General features: G+C 49.6%; 2 protein-coding genes and 1 pseudogene across 2 annotated transcripts; all 3 read left to right on the top strand.

Moving 5' to 3' along the window:
* Positions 1 to 4,583: 4,583 nt before the first annotated feature.
* LOC136518952 (NADH dehydrogenase [ubiquinone] iron-sulfur protein 7, mitochondrial) lies at positions 4,584 to 5,207 on the top strand. Its single transcript, XM_066512633.1, has 2 exons — positions 4,584 to 4,821; positions 4,927 to 5,207. The coding sequence occupies exons 1-2, from the start codon at positions 4,658 to 4,660 to the stop codon at positions 5,159 to 5,161; spliced, it is 399 nt and encodes a 132-aa protein (XP_066368730.1). The 5' UTR covers positions 4,584 to 4,657; the 3' UTR covers positions 5,162 to 5,207.
* Positions 5,208 to 6,354: 1,147 nt separating this feature from the next.
* Positions 6,355 to 7,410, top strand: LOC136516026 (glycine-rich cell wall structural protein 1.0-like). Its single transcript, XM_066509445.1, has 2 exons — positions 6,355 to 6,375; positions 6,583 to 7,410. The coding sequence occupies exons 1-2, from the start codon at positions 6,355 to 6,357 to the stop codon at positions 7,408 to 7,410; spliced, it is 849 nt and encodes a 282-aa protein (XP_066365542.1).
* A 936-nt stretch (positions 7,411 to 8,346) lies between these two features.
* LOC136516027 (putative F-box protein At1g47790) lies at positions 8,347 to 9,714 on the top strand (annotated as a pseudogene).
* Positions 9,715 to 17,303: the final 7,589 nt, after the last annotated feature.

Raw genomic sequence — 17,303 nt, forward strand, 5'->3', positions numbered from 1 at the left:
TATTTTATAATGTTCTATGATGTATTTTATGACATTCACATAGTATATATATGTGATGTTCTGTGTTATATTTTGTGATGTTCATATAGTTTATATGTGATGTTCTAGATGTATTTTTCTGATATTCACAGGGTATACATATGATGTTTTCTATTGTATTTTTTGTGATGTTCACATGGCACACATGCGATGTTGTATGATATATTTTTATATATGCATATAATTTTAAAGTTTTATGATTATTTTTTAGTATTAGGTTCATGCCCGTGCGTTGCTATGGGACAACGAAATTATATACTAAAAATATACGGATCACACGATAAGATAACAATCCTGTGAAATTAAATACCAATGTTAAAGTGACATTTAATCCAAAAAGCAAAGTTCGTGAAATTAACAGTAACGGAGAGCGCGACGTCACAGGCTCACAAACTTTACCGTATTTATATTGGCAGAAAGAAATCTCCGATATCCAATTCTTTCGGGCGCTAATAAATCCGCCACATCTCCATACCATCCTATGCACAAATTCGAGTATATATATATAAATATTAGTGTCTTTCACATGGATAATACTATGTGTCTTGAAAAATCTCTCACAAAACCTTAAAATAAAGTATGTTATACTCACCATATAATGCTCGTGCCGTCGACATCGCTGTACACAGGCGGGGCCAACAACGGGAACAAAATAATATTTGACCAACGGCCCAACGACGACCAAAGTCAAGGTCTGCGTGGGATACAACCTGACACTTTACTACTGCAGCTCTAATTGCAATAAAATTTGAATGTTTCACTTTAAAGAAAATAACTGAGTGTTCCACTTCAAACAAACACATATTATGACAATACAACTCTGGAAAACCATTTTAAAAGATCCTTCGTAGCATGCAGCAATAGAATAGCATAGCAAAAACTTACAATGATGAATATCTTTCACTGTATTCTTTGAATTAGGAAAACAGGAACTTAAAAAAGACATGAATGTTTAATGTAGGTTTCCATGAGTATCAATCAAAATAAAAATAAAACATGAATTGTTAAATAGGCTGAGAAGCAATATTTTGCTTACATTCATATTCATTTTCCTCGCAAAAAAAATTCATATTCATTTGCTTACAAAATCCAAATTTCCAGTGCTACTATTTGTTCATGCTTTCCAATGTTTGTTCACCCCAACAAAATTTGCAGACACATGAAGTCTAGAAATCTAAGTGTTTTGTAGCCTCACATAGCAGTCAATAAAGTTCAGGAGTGGGGCTCTGAAAAAATGTTATCTAAACTCCCTCTTAATGAAAAACATGCAATGGTACGGTCACGAAAAAAATTATATTCATAAATCAGTTTTGAAGCAAACCTGGTAAATAAATTTGAAGCAACATGTCAAGAATGTTTCATGTAATTATATCAATTTTGCCTATGTATGTGAGCGAATGGGCAAACTCTGAGTTCTTAAATATTTTTTAGTGCACCCGGTCATCTTTGTTAAGGACCGCTCAGGCCCCGTTCGGCTTACCCAGAAACCGGCTTGTTCGGCTTGTTTTTTCAGCCAGAACAATGTTTTTCTCTCACAATAATTCGGCCAGAACAATGTTTTTCAGCCAGTTTCAGCAAGCCGAACGGGCCTTAGTTGAGACAAGCAGGTACTCTAGTGCGTAGGAAGTTGAGGAAAGAAATCAACGACCTTACGTTTCATCTCCATGAATTTAAAAGATGATGCCAACCCATAGTTCAGTGATATATATACTGAAGAAAGCTATCTATAGATCTCAACCATATCATCTGTACTTCAGAAGTTCTCACCTGATTTATTTGTTTACTTGAACTCCAGATCATATTTCCTTTCTGCAAAGAGTTGGAGAACATAGCCATTAGTAGGATGGATTGTTAATATAACAAAACTTATAATAGGATGGAGTGTTAATATAACAATCATCCCAGTATTAAAAAGTTGATAATCGACCTTTACAGGAAGGGGAAGGGAACAACACCACCAGGCAACAGACTTGAAAAACAAATCTGTACAAAACAAATTTCATAATTGACTTTTGGTTCTTGCGCACAACTGCATACTGTGGATTGCTCTATCTGTAGAACAAATTTCGGAATTCACATCATGGTGTTCGAGAAAAAAAAATCCACAGTATTCATTAACTACAAATTAATTTGTCTTCTATCACAGTTCCATAAGGAAGGCAAAAGACGAGAGGAAATTAATTAGGCGATTGGATGCCGGTTGATGTGTCCTTACATTGCTCGTCGGGGCAGGGGTGAATGCAAGATGCGAAGGGCATGATGGCCTGATTCTCCCTCATGATCTCCTTGATAGCCCTGACGAACATAAGAAGAAGATGCAATCAAGCCATGACACATGCGGCACTGGCTACTTACGGATTGGTTAGGGTCCTAGGAAGAGAGTGAAGAAGTGGTGATAAGAGTAAGGGCGGCCCACCCCTTCTCGATGACCAGCGCTCTAGCATCTTGCTGGTGGGTGGTGGCCTTGGTCATGATCACTAGCTTAACCCACTGCTTCTTCTCGACTCTAGCCATTCTGCAACATTTAGTTTCAGAGACAAAAGATCTACAAGCAGTAGTATACAAATTTTATGGAGCTCATGTATGCAAGAAAAAACTACACAGCGGCAAGAAATTCCACGTACTCGAAGCTACAGGAAGACAATACGTTTGGGATCTCATATATGATCATATGAATCCCATTTTCAATAAAAGATTGATTTCAGACTTCCCACCAGCAGACCTCAATCATACTATTAAATCAATAGTGGTGGTCTCCCTGATAATATCTCTTTAGTTTGAGCAGTGATTCACCACACGACAGTGACCGATTGAGAACTGAGACAGAATCGCGATAGAACATAATGTGATTCAGGAAGAAAGGATAGGGCACACAAGAAAAGAACCAGAGATTAGGATGAACCTTGGTGCTTGCGCGTGGCCTACACGGCTGATCGCTCCTCAGCATGCGCACGGCCGCCGCCGCTCGGCCCAAGCGATGTCGTCGCCGCTCCCTGGCCCTTGCGATGTCGCCGCAGCTGCTAGCTCATTTCGCCTACGACGCTCCTAACTCGATGACGATGGCGACGGAGCCCCGCAGTGTGATGATGTCCTTGGATGCCGTTTGCAACATCACTTTGGTCTCCACTTCTCGTCGCTCGGACGGATGGGATTGCAGCCACATAATCGCACGCGATTTTTGTTTCCTTCTTCATTCACCAGGATAGTCGCCGTCGTGGGTTCCACTTCATGCTCCCTCGTGCAAGCTAGGGAAGCTGGGCAAGCGAGCGAGCGAGGGAGAAAAGAGAATTGCCGGTGATTGTGTGGGGCGCCGGTGTTTCCTTTATTCTCACGGTGATTACCTCCAACTTCCATCTATTCTAACACGCGATTTTTGTTTCCTTCTTCATTTGCCTTGATTTGGAGCTTGCTTTCCAAGCACAGGTGGGATTTTTTTATGCGTGTTTAATTTTCTAACCACGGAGAGTGAATTTTGTCACGGGGGGTGAGCGTAGGAGCGAGGGGCGTGGGATCGCAGCAGGCAGGACGATGGACCCACGTTAGAATGTGGCACCAAAACGATGTCCACTCTTTAGTCTTTTTAGTTGTGAGAGATTCATACAGTACGTATGAAGATCGTGTGTGATATATTTTTCTAATCTTATATTATTTAATAACAAAAATATTTTTGTATCTATCACAAACATTAATGTGTTGTAGTGGTATGGGAATGACCTCCTAAACCATGGGTTTTTGTGTTCAAACCCTTGCACCATCACTATTTTTGTTAATGTTATTTTCTTTCCCTGGAGAAAGAAATAAATCGGAATCGGCGCCGGCTTTGCGTGGAAAAAAAATCCGGCAGTTGCGAGCGCGGGCGGGCGGGAAAACGGCATCGGTGCCAGGCGGTTGCGAGCGCGAGCAGAACGATGGGCGGGAAAACAGGTGCCGGCACCGGGTTATGGACCTGTACGTCGGCCTCCCACTGGTCGACTAGTCTCGGCAGCCCACTGGCTGACTGGTTCTGTCGGCCTACCAGATGCCGACAGGTTCCAACACCAGGCTATTTTGGCCTGCATCGGCTGCCTCATGTGCGCCACGTAGGCCTATGGGCTAGTTAGCAACCGACAAGAGTCCTGTCAGCCGACCGGGCAGGCTGCTATATGTCAAATTTTTATATAACAACTTCTAAATTTGGCATTAATCATTAACAAAATATTATTTAAAAAACAATTCGTCGTGTCCCTCAGTCAATCCCTGCCAGTGCCACGCGCGCGCCGCGCCGCTCCGTTCGCTCTCCTGCCGTCCTGCGTCGTCAACTCGGCGGGTGAACCCACTGACCACCGTCCGCAGCGCCCCGAACACCCTCCTCCCCCTCCTCCCGGCGTCCTCCCCGGTCACTGCCCGTCGCCCGATCCTGGCGCTCCTCCCTCGCACGGTGTGGCTGGTGCTCCTATCCGTCTCCCCGCGCGCCTACTACTCCTCCTCCTCTGCCGCGGCCGCGGCCGCGACGAGCCTGCGCCCCGCCCCGAACGGCGGGGCGCCTTTGCCTCCCGCGCCGACGTCGAAGGCGGCGGAGTTCGTGGTGTCCAAGGTGGACGACCTCATGAACTAGGCGCGGCGGGGCTCCATCTGGCCCATGACGTTCGGGCTCGCCTGCTGCGCCGTGGAGACGATGCACGCCGGTGCCTCCCACTACGACTTCGACCGCTTCGGCGTCATCTTCCGCCCCTCGCCGCGCCAGTCCGACTGCATGATCATCGCCGGCACGCTCACCATCAAGATGGCGCCGGCGCTCCGCAAGTAACGTCTTGCTTCCTGACACCAACCTGTATCTCGCCTTTCGCAGCTTACAGATTAACTTCTTCCAGCAATGCTCACTCTCTCAGCTTCCTCTGTTCTCTGTAGGGTCTACGACCAGATGCCGGAGCCTCGCTGGGTGATCTCGATGGGCAGCTGCGCCAATGGCGGCGGATACTACCACTACTCGTACTCCGTCGTGCGGGGCTGCGACCGGATTGTCCCGGTTGACATCTACGTCCCTGGATCCCCGCCAACCGCTGAGGCTCTGCTGTACGATGTTCTTCAGCTGCAGAAGAAGATCAACAGGCGCAACGGTTTCCTTCACTGGTGGACTAAGTAAAAACAGCATCGGCAGGGTTCCTCTGAAATTTTTCTTAGTTCTTGCCTTAAATAAGAAACGTTTATGTATCTGGTGACTGGTAGTGGTAGTCTAAGACGTGGGAAGTTCGGACGTTGGTGTTGTGCCTGGATTCAGTGTGCAACCAGTGTGCTAATAAATGACAGTTTGTTAAAGACACACCGGTTACTGTCATTTATTATTCGCAAAAAAAAGTTACTGTCATTTATTCTATAGAGTACCTTTGGGGGGACAAATTTAATTTCCACAGCTTGTTCCCATTTCAAATTAGAATAAAATTTACCGGTCCCTGAACTTGGCCGAAGGTGTTATTTAGATCCTTAAAATTCTAAATCGATATCTGTGGGTCCCTAAACTTAGGAGACGGTGTCATCTACGTCCCTAAACTTTCAAGGTGATCACCGTAGGTCCTTAAACTTGGCTGACGGTGTCGTCCCGGTCCCTGAACTTTCAAGATGATCACCGCATGTCCATAAACTTGGCAAGCGGTGTCATCCATGTCCAAATATGGTCTAACCTACTCTATAAGCTGGCGTGGCACGCTGATTGTACGTTAGACATGAATCCAACATGTGTCAATTAATCAATCATTATTTATATAATATTTATCATAAAAATACAATTTATATAAAAGTAATTTACATCAACAAAAAAAATAAAGTATTAAAATAATTTACAACAACAAATATTTTAGGTTTAAACTAAAACAGAAAAATAGTAAAATTAATTTAGTATTTATGTATAGTTGATAGTATTAAAATAATATTAAAATTCCTATAGTATTAAAAGTTTTCTCAATTAAAAGTTACTTCTAATTTTAGTATTATTTTAAAAGTTTTAATAATAGTATTATAGAAGTAACATTTTCTCTATTATTAATACTATAATAGTATTACTTTTAATAGTACCATTATAGTATTAGAACTTTTAAGAATAATATTACAGTATTAAAAGTTTTAACAATAATGTTATAGTATTAATAATAGAGAAAAGTTACTTCTATGATACTACTATTAAAACTTTTAAAATAATACTAAATTTAGAAGTAACTTTTAATAGAGAATTTTTTTAATACTATATAGGTAACTTCTAATATTATTATATTTAGACAGGGGTGACACCACCTGCCAAGTTTAGGGACCTGCGGTAATCACCTTGAAAGTTTAGGTACCGGGATGCACTACGGGATACGGGAGGTTTGCCGAGTGCTAGGGCACTCGGCAAAGCCCGAAAAACACTCGACAACCTCTTTGCCAAGTGTTGCCCTCGGCAACCAACACATGACAAAGATTTATCGGCAAACATTCTTTGCCGAGTGTTTTTTGTCGCACACTCGGCAAACACTTTGCCGAGCGCAAAAAAACACTCGGCAAATATTTTTTAAGAAAAATAAAAAAAACAAGCACAGGCCACCACCACCACCGGCCGGCCACCACCACCGGCTGCCACCACCATCGGCATCCGGCCCCGGCGGAGCAGGGGGGGCCAAGGAGGGCTCGCTGGCTAGGCAGCCGACGTTCGAGCAGGGGCCCACGGAGCCTACCTCGGCGGAGTCAGCGGCAGGATCTGGTGCTGTTGAGGCAGCCGCCGGCGGCGATCGCGTAGACGGCGGTGGTGGCGACGCATCGACGCCCGTGCGAGCCTACGGAGGTCGGGAAAGGGAAGGGCTGGTGGTGGATCTAGGGAGGGGAGAGAGGGAAGGCGAGGAGGGGGCGGACTCCGGTAGCGGTGGCCGCACAACGGCAAATCCGGCCGCCATGGGTGTGGATCCGGACACCACGGTCGCGGATCCACCCACCAGCGGCAGATCCGGCCACCACGGTCGTGGATTTGGCCACCATGCTCATCGGAGAAGGAGATGGGGGAGGAGGGCGCGCCGGCCGCCGGGGTTGCGCCGGCCGCCGGGGTTGCGCCGTCGCTGGTGGAGCAGCTCAGGGGAGGAGGGCACGCCGGCCGCCTTTGGAGCAGCTCGGGGGAGGAGTGAGCGCCGATGGAGCACGTCGGGGGAGAAGGGCGCTCTGGCCGCCGGGGGAGCGGAGGAGGGAGGTGCAGGTGCGGGAAAAAGGAGGAGGGAGGCAGGGCGGTGCGGAGGAGGGAGGTGCGGATGCAGGAAAAAGGAGGAAGGAGGTGCGGTGCGGAGGAGGAAGGAGAGGGAGGAGCGGTGCGGAGGAGGAAGGAGGAGGGAGTGTGGAGGAGGAGGAGGGAGGTGCGGTGCGGAGGAGGAAGGATGAGGGAGTGCGGAGGAGGGAGGTGCGGGTGCGGGAAAAAGGAGGAGGGAGGCGCGGCGGTGTGGCTGAGAAAAAAAATTTACTTTACTTCTTTGCCGAGTGTCCTAGATGTGGGCACTCGACAAAGTTTTTTTTTTATTTTTTTCTTCACTTTTTTTTTTCAGAAAAATGATTTTACTTCTTTGCCGAGTGTCCTAGATCTGGAGCCTCGGCAAATTTTTTTTCTTCTCCTTCATTCCTAGAAAAAAGATTTTTACTTCTTTGTCGAGTGTCCTAGATCTGGCCACCCGGCAAAACTTTTTTTTTATTTTTTTTCTTCTCTTTCTTTCCCAGAAAAAATATTTTACTTTTTTACCGAGTGCAAAAAAAAACACTCAGCAAACCCCCTCTTTGCCGAGTGTTTTTTTTTTACACTCGGCAAACCTCCTCTTTGCCGAGTGTTGTTTTTTGCCGAGTGTTTTTAGCGCAGCACTCGGCAAAGAACTTTTTTGCCGAGTGCCCGAGAGAATACACTCGGTAAACATAAAAACACTCGACAAAGTTGACGTTTCCGGTAGTGATGACACTGCCAACCAAGTTTATGGACGTGCGGTGATCACCTTGAAAGTTTAGGGACCTGGATGACACTATCGGCCAAGTTTAGCGACCCACAGATATCACTTTAGAAGTTCAGGGACCCAGATGACACCGCCGGTCAAGTTCAAGGACTGGCGGTGAATTTTGCTCTTCAAATTATAATCCTCCTGTGTTTGAGTCTGAGCTCGATTCAGCGACTTGTCTCTTTGTCAGGCGTGCCCGAGAGTCTGATACAGAAGCCGTGTCCTACTCGGAGTAGAACATGATGCCTATAGGGAATAATACCGTGTGTCTATATATACATATGGGATACCAATGCTGAGTCAAGCTAGATTAACCATCATCCGTCTTTCTCCTTCCTGCATGTACGCCATGGCACTGCAGAATGAAGACGGGCGCAGGAAGAGGAGGAGGAGCAGTCCTCCAAGCCAGAATCCTGAGCTGTCGGAGGAGATCATCGTTGAGGAGATCCTGGTTCGGGATGCCTGTCATGTCCCTGGTGCGGTTCAAGTCTGTCTGCAAGGCCTGGCGTGCCACCATCTCGGATCCCGTCTTCATCCGCGCGCACCTCCGCCACTCTACAACCAAACGGGAGCAGGACCCGTGTGTGATCATCAGCCCCGTCACCCTGGACTATGCCATCCCAGGGAAGTACCGGCCGAGCACCTTCTCCAACCAATTCCGCTTCTACCAGTAGCATCATCTGCAAGGCAATGGCGGCGGTATTGCCTCCTCCAAACAGACAACGACGCTCATCAACACCAAGGACCTTGGCGGCGGCGAAGTTATTAGCCAGCTGGGTTACTTGGCGTTCTGTGATGGTCTGGTGCTCGTTCGCACCGACACCAAGCTCTACCTCTTCAACCCGGCCACCAGGGACGCCTCACGTTGTCGGACAGTAAGCGCAACAATTTGGCGCGAGAAGCAGGCTGCAATTATGCAGGCCTAGGCCTGGATCCACGCAGTGGTAAGTACAAGGTGGTTCGAGCCTTGTACCGGTCTGTTGATATCATCGCGAATGCCTACCGGAAGGGGATGGAGGTGTTCACCGTTGGCGGCGGCCGCCGTGCTTGGAGGAAGACAGCACATGATCCGCCATACCCCGTCTATAGACGGTAGACTAGCCTTACTGTCAAAGGGTTGATGTTCTGGCGCATCGACAAAGTTCACCACGGACATCATCGGACTCCGCCGCGGGGTCTCCTCCACCTCAACCTGGCAGATTAGTCATTCGGAGTCACCAGGCTACCGGACTCCATGGACCCTGCGCTGGAAGATGATGCCTTCAGAATGGACATGCTACGCGGGGAGCTATGGCTGACGGCGCGCACCAGCAAGACGCCAGATACCATGACCATCTGGGCGATGCCGGTGGACGACGACGGGGGCCAAGGCCAGTGGGAGCGGCGCTACTCCATCATCGGGTACCCGCTGCTCTTGCGTCCCCTGGCTCTTCTTCCGCCTAGCAGTGGTGATGGCAGCAGCCGAGTCATGTTCTGGAATCAACGGGTGCTCTACAGCTATGATGTGGCGACCTTGATGCTGACGACCGTGTGCGAGATGGATCGCATGAGGTACCAGGGTCGAACAGCACGCAAGTGGAAGAATCTCTTCAAGTCCAATGTTAGGCTCTACACGGAGTCTCTCGTTCCTCTCACTGCTTGGATGATAGATGCATGGCTTTATTTGGTGACGAGGCCGTGGCAAGCATGCATTCCTGCTTTTTGTTGAAAATAAAGCGCTTAGCTGATGGCTCATTGCGCGCTGTTCCATAGTATCATTGTCACCAATACTATGATACCCAAAAAGGAGGAGCTAATAACCATCGACATTGATTCGTCTGACCCCCAAGGGTTGGCTCCAGCTCTTGCCGACCACCGAGGTCGCGGGCTCCGCCTCGGCTGACCCTCCAGGGATGGCTTTGCCTCGTCCGATCCCCGAGGGTTGGCTTCGCCTCGGCTGACCCCCAGGGACGGGCTCCGTCTCGCCCGACGTCTAAGGGCTGGCTCCGCCTCAGCTGACCCCTGAGGGCGGGCTCTGCCTCGCTCGATGTCTGAGGGCTAGCTCCGCCTCGCCCGATCCCTCGGGCACGGCTCCTAATGGAGGCCCACGCCATCGCCAACCACTATAGGCCAGAAAGTACGACCCAAGGTTAAACTTCTGGCATCGTGCAGGGAGCGGTCATGTCTCAACATGACCCATTCCCGTGACATGTCATTCCAGAGAACTCACATCACCCACAGTGACGGACGCATGGTCACTATACTGCCCACTCCCTGTACGGCCACTGATCAGCACACTGGTTCGCTGCGCCGCCCGCCAGGGCGGAGTGGGACATTACGACCCGCTGACAACGCCAGGGCATGGCGTCTTCGGCGGACAGGTACCCTTTCGTTCTTTCCACCCGAGACTTAGGACTTGTCCTTCTCTCGCCCGTTTGTAACCCCTACTATGAACTTTTCAGTGCTAGTAACACGAGCAGCAGCAATGAATTAGACATAGGGACATTCCGTTCGAACCAGTATAAACCTCATGTCCTCTTAGCATACCATCCGAGCCAAACGCACAATAATATAAATTTACTTGTTGGTGTTTACTCGAAACACCCACAGTTGGCGCGCCAGTAAGGGCCTTTTGCGCGTCCCGACATCAACACTAGGCCTCGGATGGCTAGTCACGACATCACCTAGGTCCCGTGCGCTTCGGGGACCTGGACTTCATCATCACGACGGAGGGAGAGCTGGCGCGGGCACCCGTCGTCATTCAGCCTCTCCACTCCACCAGACTCAACTTGATCGTCGAGGTGCTTGAGGAGCTACAGCTGCACGCACTGGAGACCCACGCCCCCGGGAGCAACCAGCTCCTCAACTTAGATACCTCTGAAGGACACCTCGAAAGCATCCGTGAGGAGGAGGCTACCCAGATGAATGACCTCAACGACGAGGTCAAGGGTGATGTAGGGGCCCCACCCCGCCTGCGGGTGAAGTAGCCGAAGGCCCAGCACCGAGAGATCGAGGAAGCACGACTCCAGCTCGAGCAGGAGCACGCGGAGCTCGATCGCGCGATCGAGCGCCATGGAGACGGTGGGCGCGCATGCGCCATGGCCCGTGACATGAATCAGAGGATCATCGAGGATGATGAAGCCCTCCCACACTTCGCCCGGGTGAGCCAGAACATCGCTGTTGTGGTGGCCTTGCTCCGTGGTCTTCTAGGACCTGCGACGCCCGAGGATCATCGTGCCCACCACAAGGTTCATACACTGCTCGAGCGTGCGGCGACACAACTGGCCGAGAGCTCGCTCTCTCAAAGACGTGAGCTTGATGCCAGGCAGCACATGCCCTCAGAGTGCCCCGGCAAGGACACATCAGTCCACCAGGCGCCACAAGGCAGCAGGCAGCTGAAAGGGTCGAGATGGTGACTAGAGGGGGGTGAATAGTCCTTTTTAAAACTTAATCACGTTGGCTAACTAAAACAAGTGCGGAATTAGAACTATCGGTCTAGCCAAGACTACACCCCTCTATCTATATTTTCTAGCACCTTCCAAAGATACTAATTAAGCAACAAAGGTGCCGGGCTAGCTAGAGCTCACCTAACCAATTCTAGGAGCAAGGTCACATAAACATATGCCACTAGTACTTTAAGCAACAAGAGAGCTCCTACATATGCTAGTAAGCAAAAGCACAAAGCCAACTAAGCTCACTAGCAATGCTCAATAACAAGGCAACCAATGCCAAATTAGAGAGCGCAATTACTTAGCTATACAAACTAAGCAATGTGACTAACAAGGTTACACAAACCAAATTAGCCACGCAAGGGAGCTACCTCTATGCTACACAAGCAAGAAGGTAACTAGTGAGCTACACAAGCTAACTAATTACAAAAGCAACTACACAAGTATAATGTATATGAAAGTAAATACAAGCTTGTGTAACGAGGATGCAAACCAACGGGAAGAACAAGGTTGACACGGTGATTTTTCTCCCGAGGTTCACGTGTTTGCCAACATGCTAGTCCCCGTTGTGTTGACCGCTCACTTGGTGGTTCGGCGGCTAATTGGCATCACCCGCCAAGCCCGCACGTCGAGCGCCGCAAGAACCTACCCCGGAAGTGAGGGTAGCCCAATGACACGCTTTACTAAAGTTGCTCTTCGCGGCTCCCACGGGGCGAGCACAATGCCCCTCACAAAGCACTTCTCCGGAGCGCCGCACAAGCTTCTTGCGGGCTTCGACGGATACCACCACCAAGCCGTCTAGGATGTGACAATCTCTAAGAGTAACAAGCACCACCGGCTTGCAGCTCGATCACCTAGTGCCACTCGATGTAACCTCACGATGCAATCGCACTAGAATCGCTCACTCACACAATCGGATGATCACTATCAAGTATGTGTGAGATGGAGGGCTCCTAAGCACTACCAAGCATGGACACAAAGTCCCCCGAGGTGCTCAGCATTAGCCATGGCCGAAGGCCACTTCTATTTATAGCCCCAAGGGCTAAACTAGCCGTTATCCCTTCACTGGGTGTTTTTCGGGTCGACTGGATGCAGCACCGGACGCGAATACTGGACGTGTCCGGTTGCTATACCGGACATGTCTGGTAGCTATCTGACCGCCACATGTCCTACCGTTGCCTCCAATAGCACTTTGATAAGACGACCGGACGCTCAGCATGAAATGACCGGACGCTCACCCACTGCGTCCGGTTGAGTCCAGTAAGCCTCTAGGGCCGACTGGACGCGACAGTTAGAAACCGATCGGACGCTGAGCCTCAGCGTCCGGTCGAGTATAGTAAGCACCCACGGACGACCGGACGCTCTAGTTACTGTACTACCGAACACCGCATTTTCTGATTCACACCGGACGCGTCCGGTGCGGCGACCGAACGCGTCCGATCGCTGAGTACGTCACCAAATACCGGACGTGTCCGGTCACTCTGTAACCAGCGTGACTAACTCGTTTTCAACTCTATCTTCTTCACCCTTGCTCAAATGTGCCAACCACCAAGTGTATCACCATGTGCACATGTGTTAGCATATTTTCACAAACATTTTCGAGGGTGTTAGCCGCTCAACTTGCCACGCCACTCGACCCTAGCGACGATGTAAAGTTAGATCACTCAAGTGGCACTAGATGACCGATATGCAAACAAGTTTGGCCCTCTTGATAGTACGGCCATCTATCCTAAACCTGGTCATAAACTTTTCTACACACCTATGACCGGTGAAATGAAATGCCCTAGGTTATAACTTTGCCTTGCGCATTCTATTCCATCTCCTCCAACGTCGATGCAACACATGCACCAACACGATCAACAATGATATGATCCACTTCATATCATCACGTAATCATATTGGTTCATCGATCTTGACTTTACTTGTTCTTCACCGTTGCCATCGTCCATCGGCGCCAAGTCTTGCTTAAGCTTCACCGCCATGCGGTCCATCACTCCAAAGCCTCTGACTTGCCCTTCACGCTTGCAACCGGTCCATCAAGCCAAGTCTTGTCTTGATCTTCTCCACCTTTGATCACATGACTCAATGTCATATCTCATGTGCAATGAGCTCCTTCATCTTCACATGTGTGAGCTTTGCAACATCTCCAAGCCATTTTCACCTTCATGGCATATGTTGCTCACACATATATACCTATGGACTAATCACCTATGTATCTCACATAAACACAATTAGTCCACCTAAGTTGTCACTCAATTACCAAAACCAAACAAGGACCTTTCAGCAGCACACCATGGTCCCGGTGCATTAGTGTCTTGCCCGCAACTGTGATGCATGCGACAACCTCAATGCCTGTAGGCATACCTATGATGCCTCGAGAGAGGGAGCTAGCTGCGGCTATCACCCTCGTCATGGCAGATGCTACGATAGTGGCGAGGACCAAAGCCTAAGCCCTAGCCTACCAGGGCCTCAGGCCTTCGTCTGGCACATCCTCAACGCCACCTTCCCACCAAGGGCGTACAATGAACAAGGGGCCAAGAGGCGGGTTAAGGAGAGGCCATTGGAGGAGAGGCCAATGGGCCACCTGAGTTGCTCTCTAGAGTGACACGGGCATCTACCGAGAGGTGAGTTAAGGAGCAGTGGAATGCCACATGAGGGCTATGCCGACCCCATAAGCAGATCTCCATACTATCCTATACACAAGTTCGAGTATATATATATGTCGATGCAAAAAGTAACCAACTAGTAAATATTTGTCGTTTTGCCATACGTTGTGATTGGATGTGGCCTAACACTCAATGACACATGGTTTATACTGGTTCAGGCAATGTGCCCTATGTCCAGTTTGAGTTGGTCGGTGACTTTATTCTTGAGCCTAGGTGCTCAAAGTTTGTTGTGGGGTTATAAATGAGAGGGAGTAAGATGGGGGTATTAGAGGTCCGGTCATACTCTAGACCGAAGGGCCAAGAGTGACAGGAACTCCGATGTGCACTAAGTGTTCAAACGTATGCTCTGTTCAGCTTTAGAGTTTTAGAGCCAAGCAGAGAGAATTGGAATGATCCATGTGTTGTTCATTGGAATCATAGGTTGTTTGAATCGTCCCCTTTTTGGAGAGAGCACATCCCCTTTTATAGAGGAAGGGGATGGATTTACAAGAGAGTGTGAGAGAAAGAGAGTGTGCGTGCTACCTAGTCTTGTTGCCCACGCCATCGGGTATAAGGTAGTTTGTTGATGCCTACAATACTGTTGATGGCTGGATGCATGTGGTTGGTTCCACCGTGTTCTTCTAGTATGGCAAATGTCGGCGCCTACCATACTGTAGGTCAAATATCGACACCCACAACACTGTTTTGTGTTCTGACATATCTGGAAGGTTATAAAGTACCCTTCTGACATGACCTGACAGTATTGTCCTATAGGACTATGGTCCTTGGTATTGTAGTTTGACTTCAGCGCTCTGCCTTACTTGCTCTGCCTAATTCCTTGGGCCCTTACCGAGTGGGCGTCCCCGTTTGGTTGTTTCCCAGTTGGCTCCGACCGCGTCGGTCGGAGCAGAGCTGTAGGCAGAGGTTTGGTGTACCTCCAGTTGGAGAGGCGAGCTAGAGTTGGAGGTGAGCGTCGTCCCTCCTTGGCCAGGCCTTTCGGTTAGAGAGGCGGGCCAGAGTCGGATGCGAGCGTCGTCCCTCCTTGGCCAGGCCTTCTGGTCAGAGAGGCGGGCCAGAGTTTGAGGCGAGCATCATCCCTCTTGGCCAGGCCTTTCGGTCAGAGAGGCAGGCTAGAGTCGGAAGCGAGCATCGTCCCTCCTTGGCCAAGCCTTTCAGTCAAAGACTGGATCACCCTTCTGGCCTATCGTTAGGTTTTTTGGGCCGGCCTAGGAGTTGTGCGTCATTTGCAACATTGTCTGCTGGGCCGAGCTTTTGCTAGGAAGCAGGTTCATGAGGGGCCCTGGGTTTATGAACCCGATAGGAGCCCCTAAGCCCCAGGGCGATTCAGGTAGAATTGTCTGTTGGATTTTTTTGTTTTGATAGCGGGTGCACATGAGCGCACCCACGGGTGTAGCCCATGAGCCTTGGGCGATTCAGGTAGAATCGTCTATGGGGGTTTTCATTTTGATAGTGGGGGAATTTTTTGTTTTGACAGCGGGTGCGCGCGAGCGCACCCGTGGGTGTAGCCCCCGAGCCTACGTCCGGTTGGAGGCTGAGCATCTTGGTACTCTTTCCTAGGGCCGCAGACTGTCATTCGGGGTGTTCGCTTGAGTTTTGTCCCGCCAGCGACCTACGTAGTTGGTTGATTTCCTGAGTCGGTGTCGGACAACCTAAGCCCCCGAGCCCTGTTGGGCTTGGTAGGGGTGGGTCTAGTTCCACGCGTTACCCTATCGGTGGTTTCCGCAACCGGAGGGGCTGAGCTAACGTCGCTTGCCTCGATGGCTCGAGCGACGCGCTCGGTGAGCTCGCTAATGGGTACATTCAAGTGGAATTCAGGTCCATCATTCGTGACGTGGTCGACTTAGCTCTCATGTGGCATTCCACTGCTCCTTAACCCACATCTCAATAGATGCCCTGGTTGTTCCGAAGACCGACTCAGGTGGCCCACTAGCCTCCCCTCGATGGAGATTCTGTGGGCATGGCTTGAGGTTAGGATCAAACGAGAAGGTTGAGATGATTGGGCGAGGGCCACTAGGCCTCATCTATGTTTTTCTCCCTTGGCTCTATTTGATGCGAGGCGGCCTCGAGCCTTCAAACCCTGGTCGGTCGTTGCTCATGTTGAATGAGGCAACTACCGCTTCGTGACGTAACACGGAGCGTTGTGATGCATTTATTTGCATATGGGATGCTCCAGATGTATGGGATGAATGAATGAATGAATGAATGACTGTATGAATGAATGTGTGAATGCGTGTATGAGAATGGATGAATAAATGATCATGCATCAAAAAAAATAAAGTAAGAGGGATTGGTAGAGTTACCTTGATAGGCTTGAGGAGTTTTTATCGAACATGTCTGAATCGGATCCGTATTCGTCGTTCTTGTCGGAGTCAGCATGGCCCACATGGGGCGTCCCTCTACTCCTTACCTATCTCTCGGTATTTGCCTGAGCGGTACGATCGACTCAGGAAGCCCATTGGTTCCTCCTTGGTGGAGATCTTGTTGTTGGGCCCTTCCAAGTCCTACCTGGGAAGGCAGAGGGCCACCTGCATGTGGTTGCGCCTTGTTTCCCACACCTGGCATGTGGTAGTGGTGGGCCATGCTCAGGCCACGTCTTGTCTAACCATGCGCTATCTCGTCGGGCAGGGCACATCCCATCAGTTAGGACGCATCCCATTGCATTCCCATCTACATTGAATAGGGGAAGGGAGAGGGTTTTTTTTTGCCCCAATCCTTCACCTTTCTTCAACTGCTGCATCTCCTCCTTAAATACAGGAAGGTAGAGGGTCTTCATCCCATTCATTTGCCTATTCTCCAACTGTCGCCTCTCCTCCTTTCTTCTCGCCAAGTGCGCTCATGTGTCGCGACGGTTCCTAAGTGAGAGACGGTAAAGCAAGGGAGAGAACTCACAGATCCGTTCATGAATCTAGAGCACAATGTCGAGCTAGAGGCCATTGAACATGGACGAGACGATGCTAGCCGCCTTTGCCAAGAAGGGGCTGCTTTCATCGAAGGAGGTGGCACACTGGAGGGCTCCTACGGGGGAGGCTTTTCCGTGTCCTCGGGTCAGCGAGGTCGTCTCCTTCCTCGCCTTCCATGAGCGCGAACTAGGCTATCCCTCGTAGTGGTTCCTGTGCAGGCTCCTCAATGAGTGGGGCCTGGAGCTACAGCACCTCAATCCGACTAGGGTGCTGCACGTCACCGGCTTTGTCACCGTTTGTGAG

Source organism: Miscanthus floridulus, chromosome 17 (genome assembly GCF_019320115.1).
Source record: "Miscanthus floridulus cultivar M001 chromosome 17, ASM1932011v1, whole genome shotgun sequence".
NCBI classification, from domain to species: Eukaryota; Viridiplantae; Streptophyta; class Magnoliopsida; order Poales; family Poaceae; genus Miscanthus; species Miscanthus floridulus.

Excerpts from the sequence above, each read along its gene's own strand:
- LOC136518952 (XM_066512633.1), top strand. The coding sequence starts at position 4,658 with ATGACGTTCGGGCTCGCCTGCTGCGCCGTGGAGACGATGCACGCCGGT. Across the intron at positions 4,822-4,926 it reads ATGGCGCCGGCGCTCCGCAA|GGTCTACGACCAGATGCCGG; the intron begins GTAACGTCTTGC and ends TGTTCTCTGTAG.
- LOC136516026 (XM_066509445.1), top strand. The coding sequence starts at position 6,355 with ATGCACTACGGGATACGGGAG. Across the intron at positions 6,376-6,582 it reads TGCACTACGGGATACGGGAG|CACAGGCCACCACCACCACC; the intron begins GTTTGCCGAGTG and ends AAAAAAAACAAG.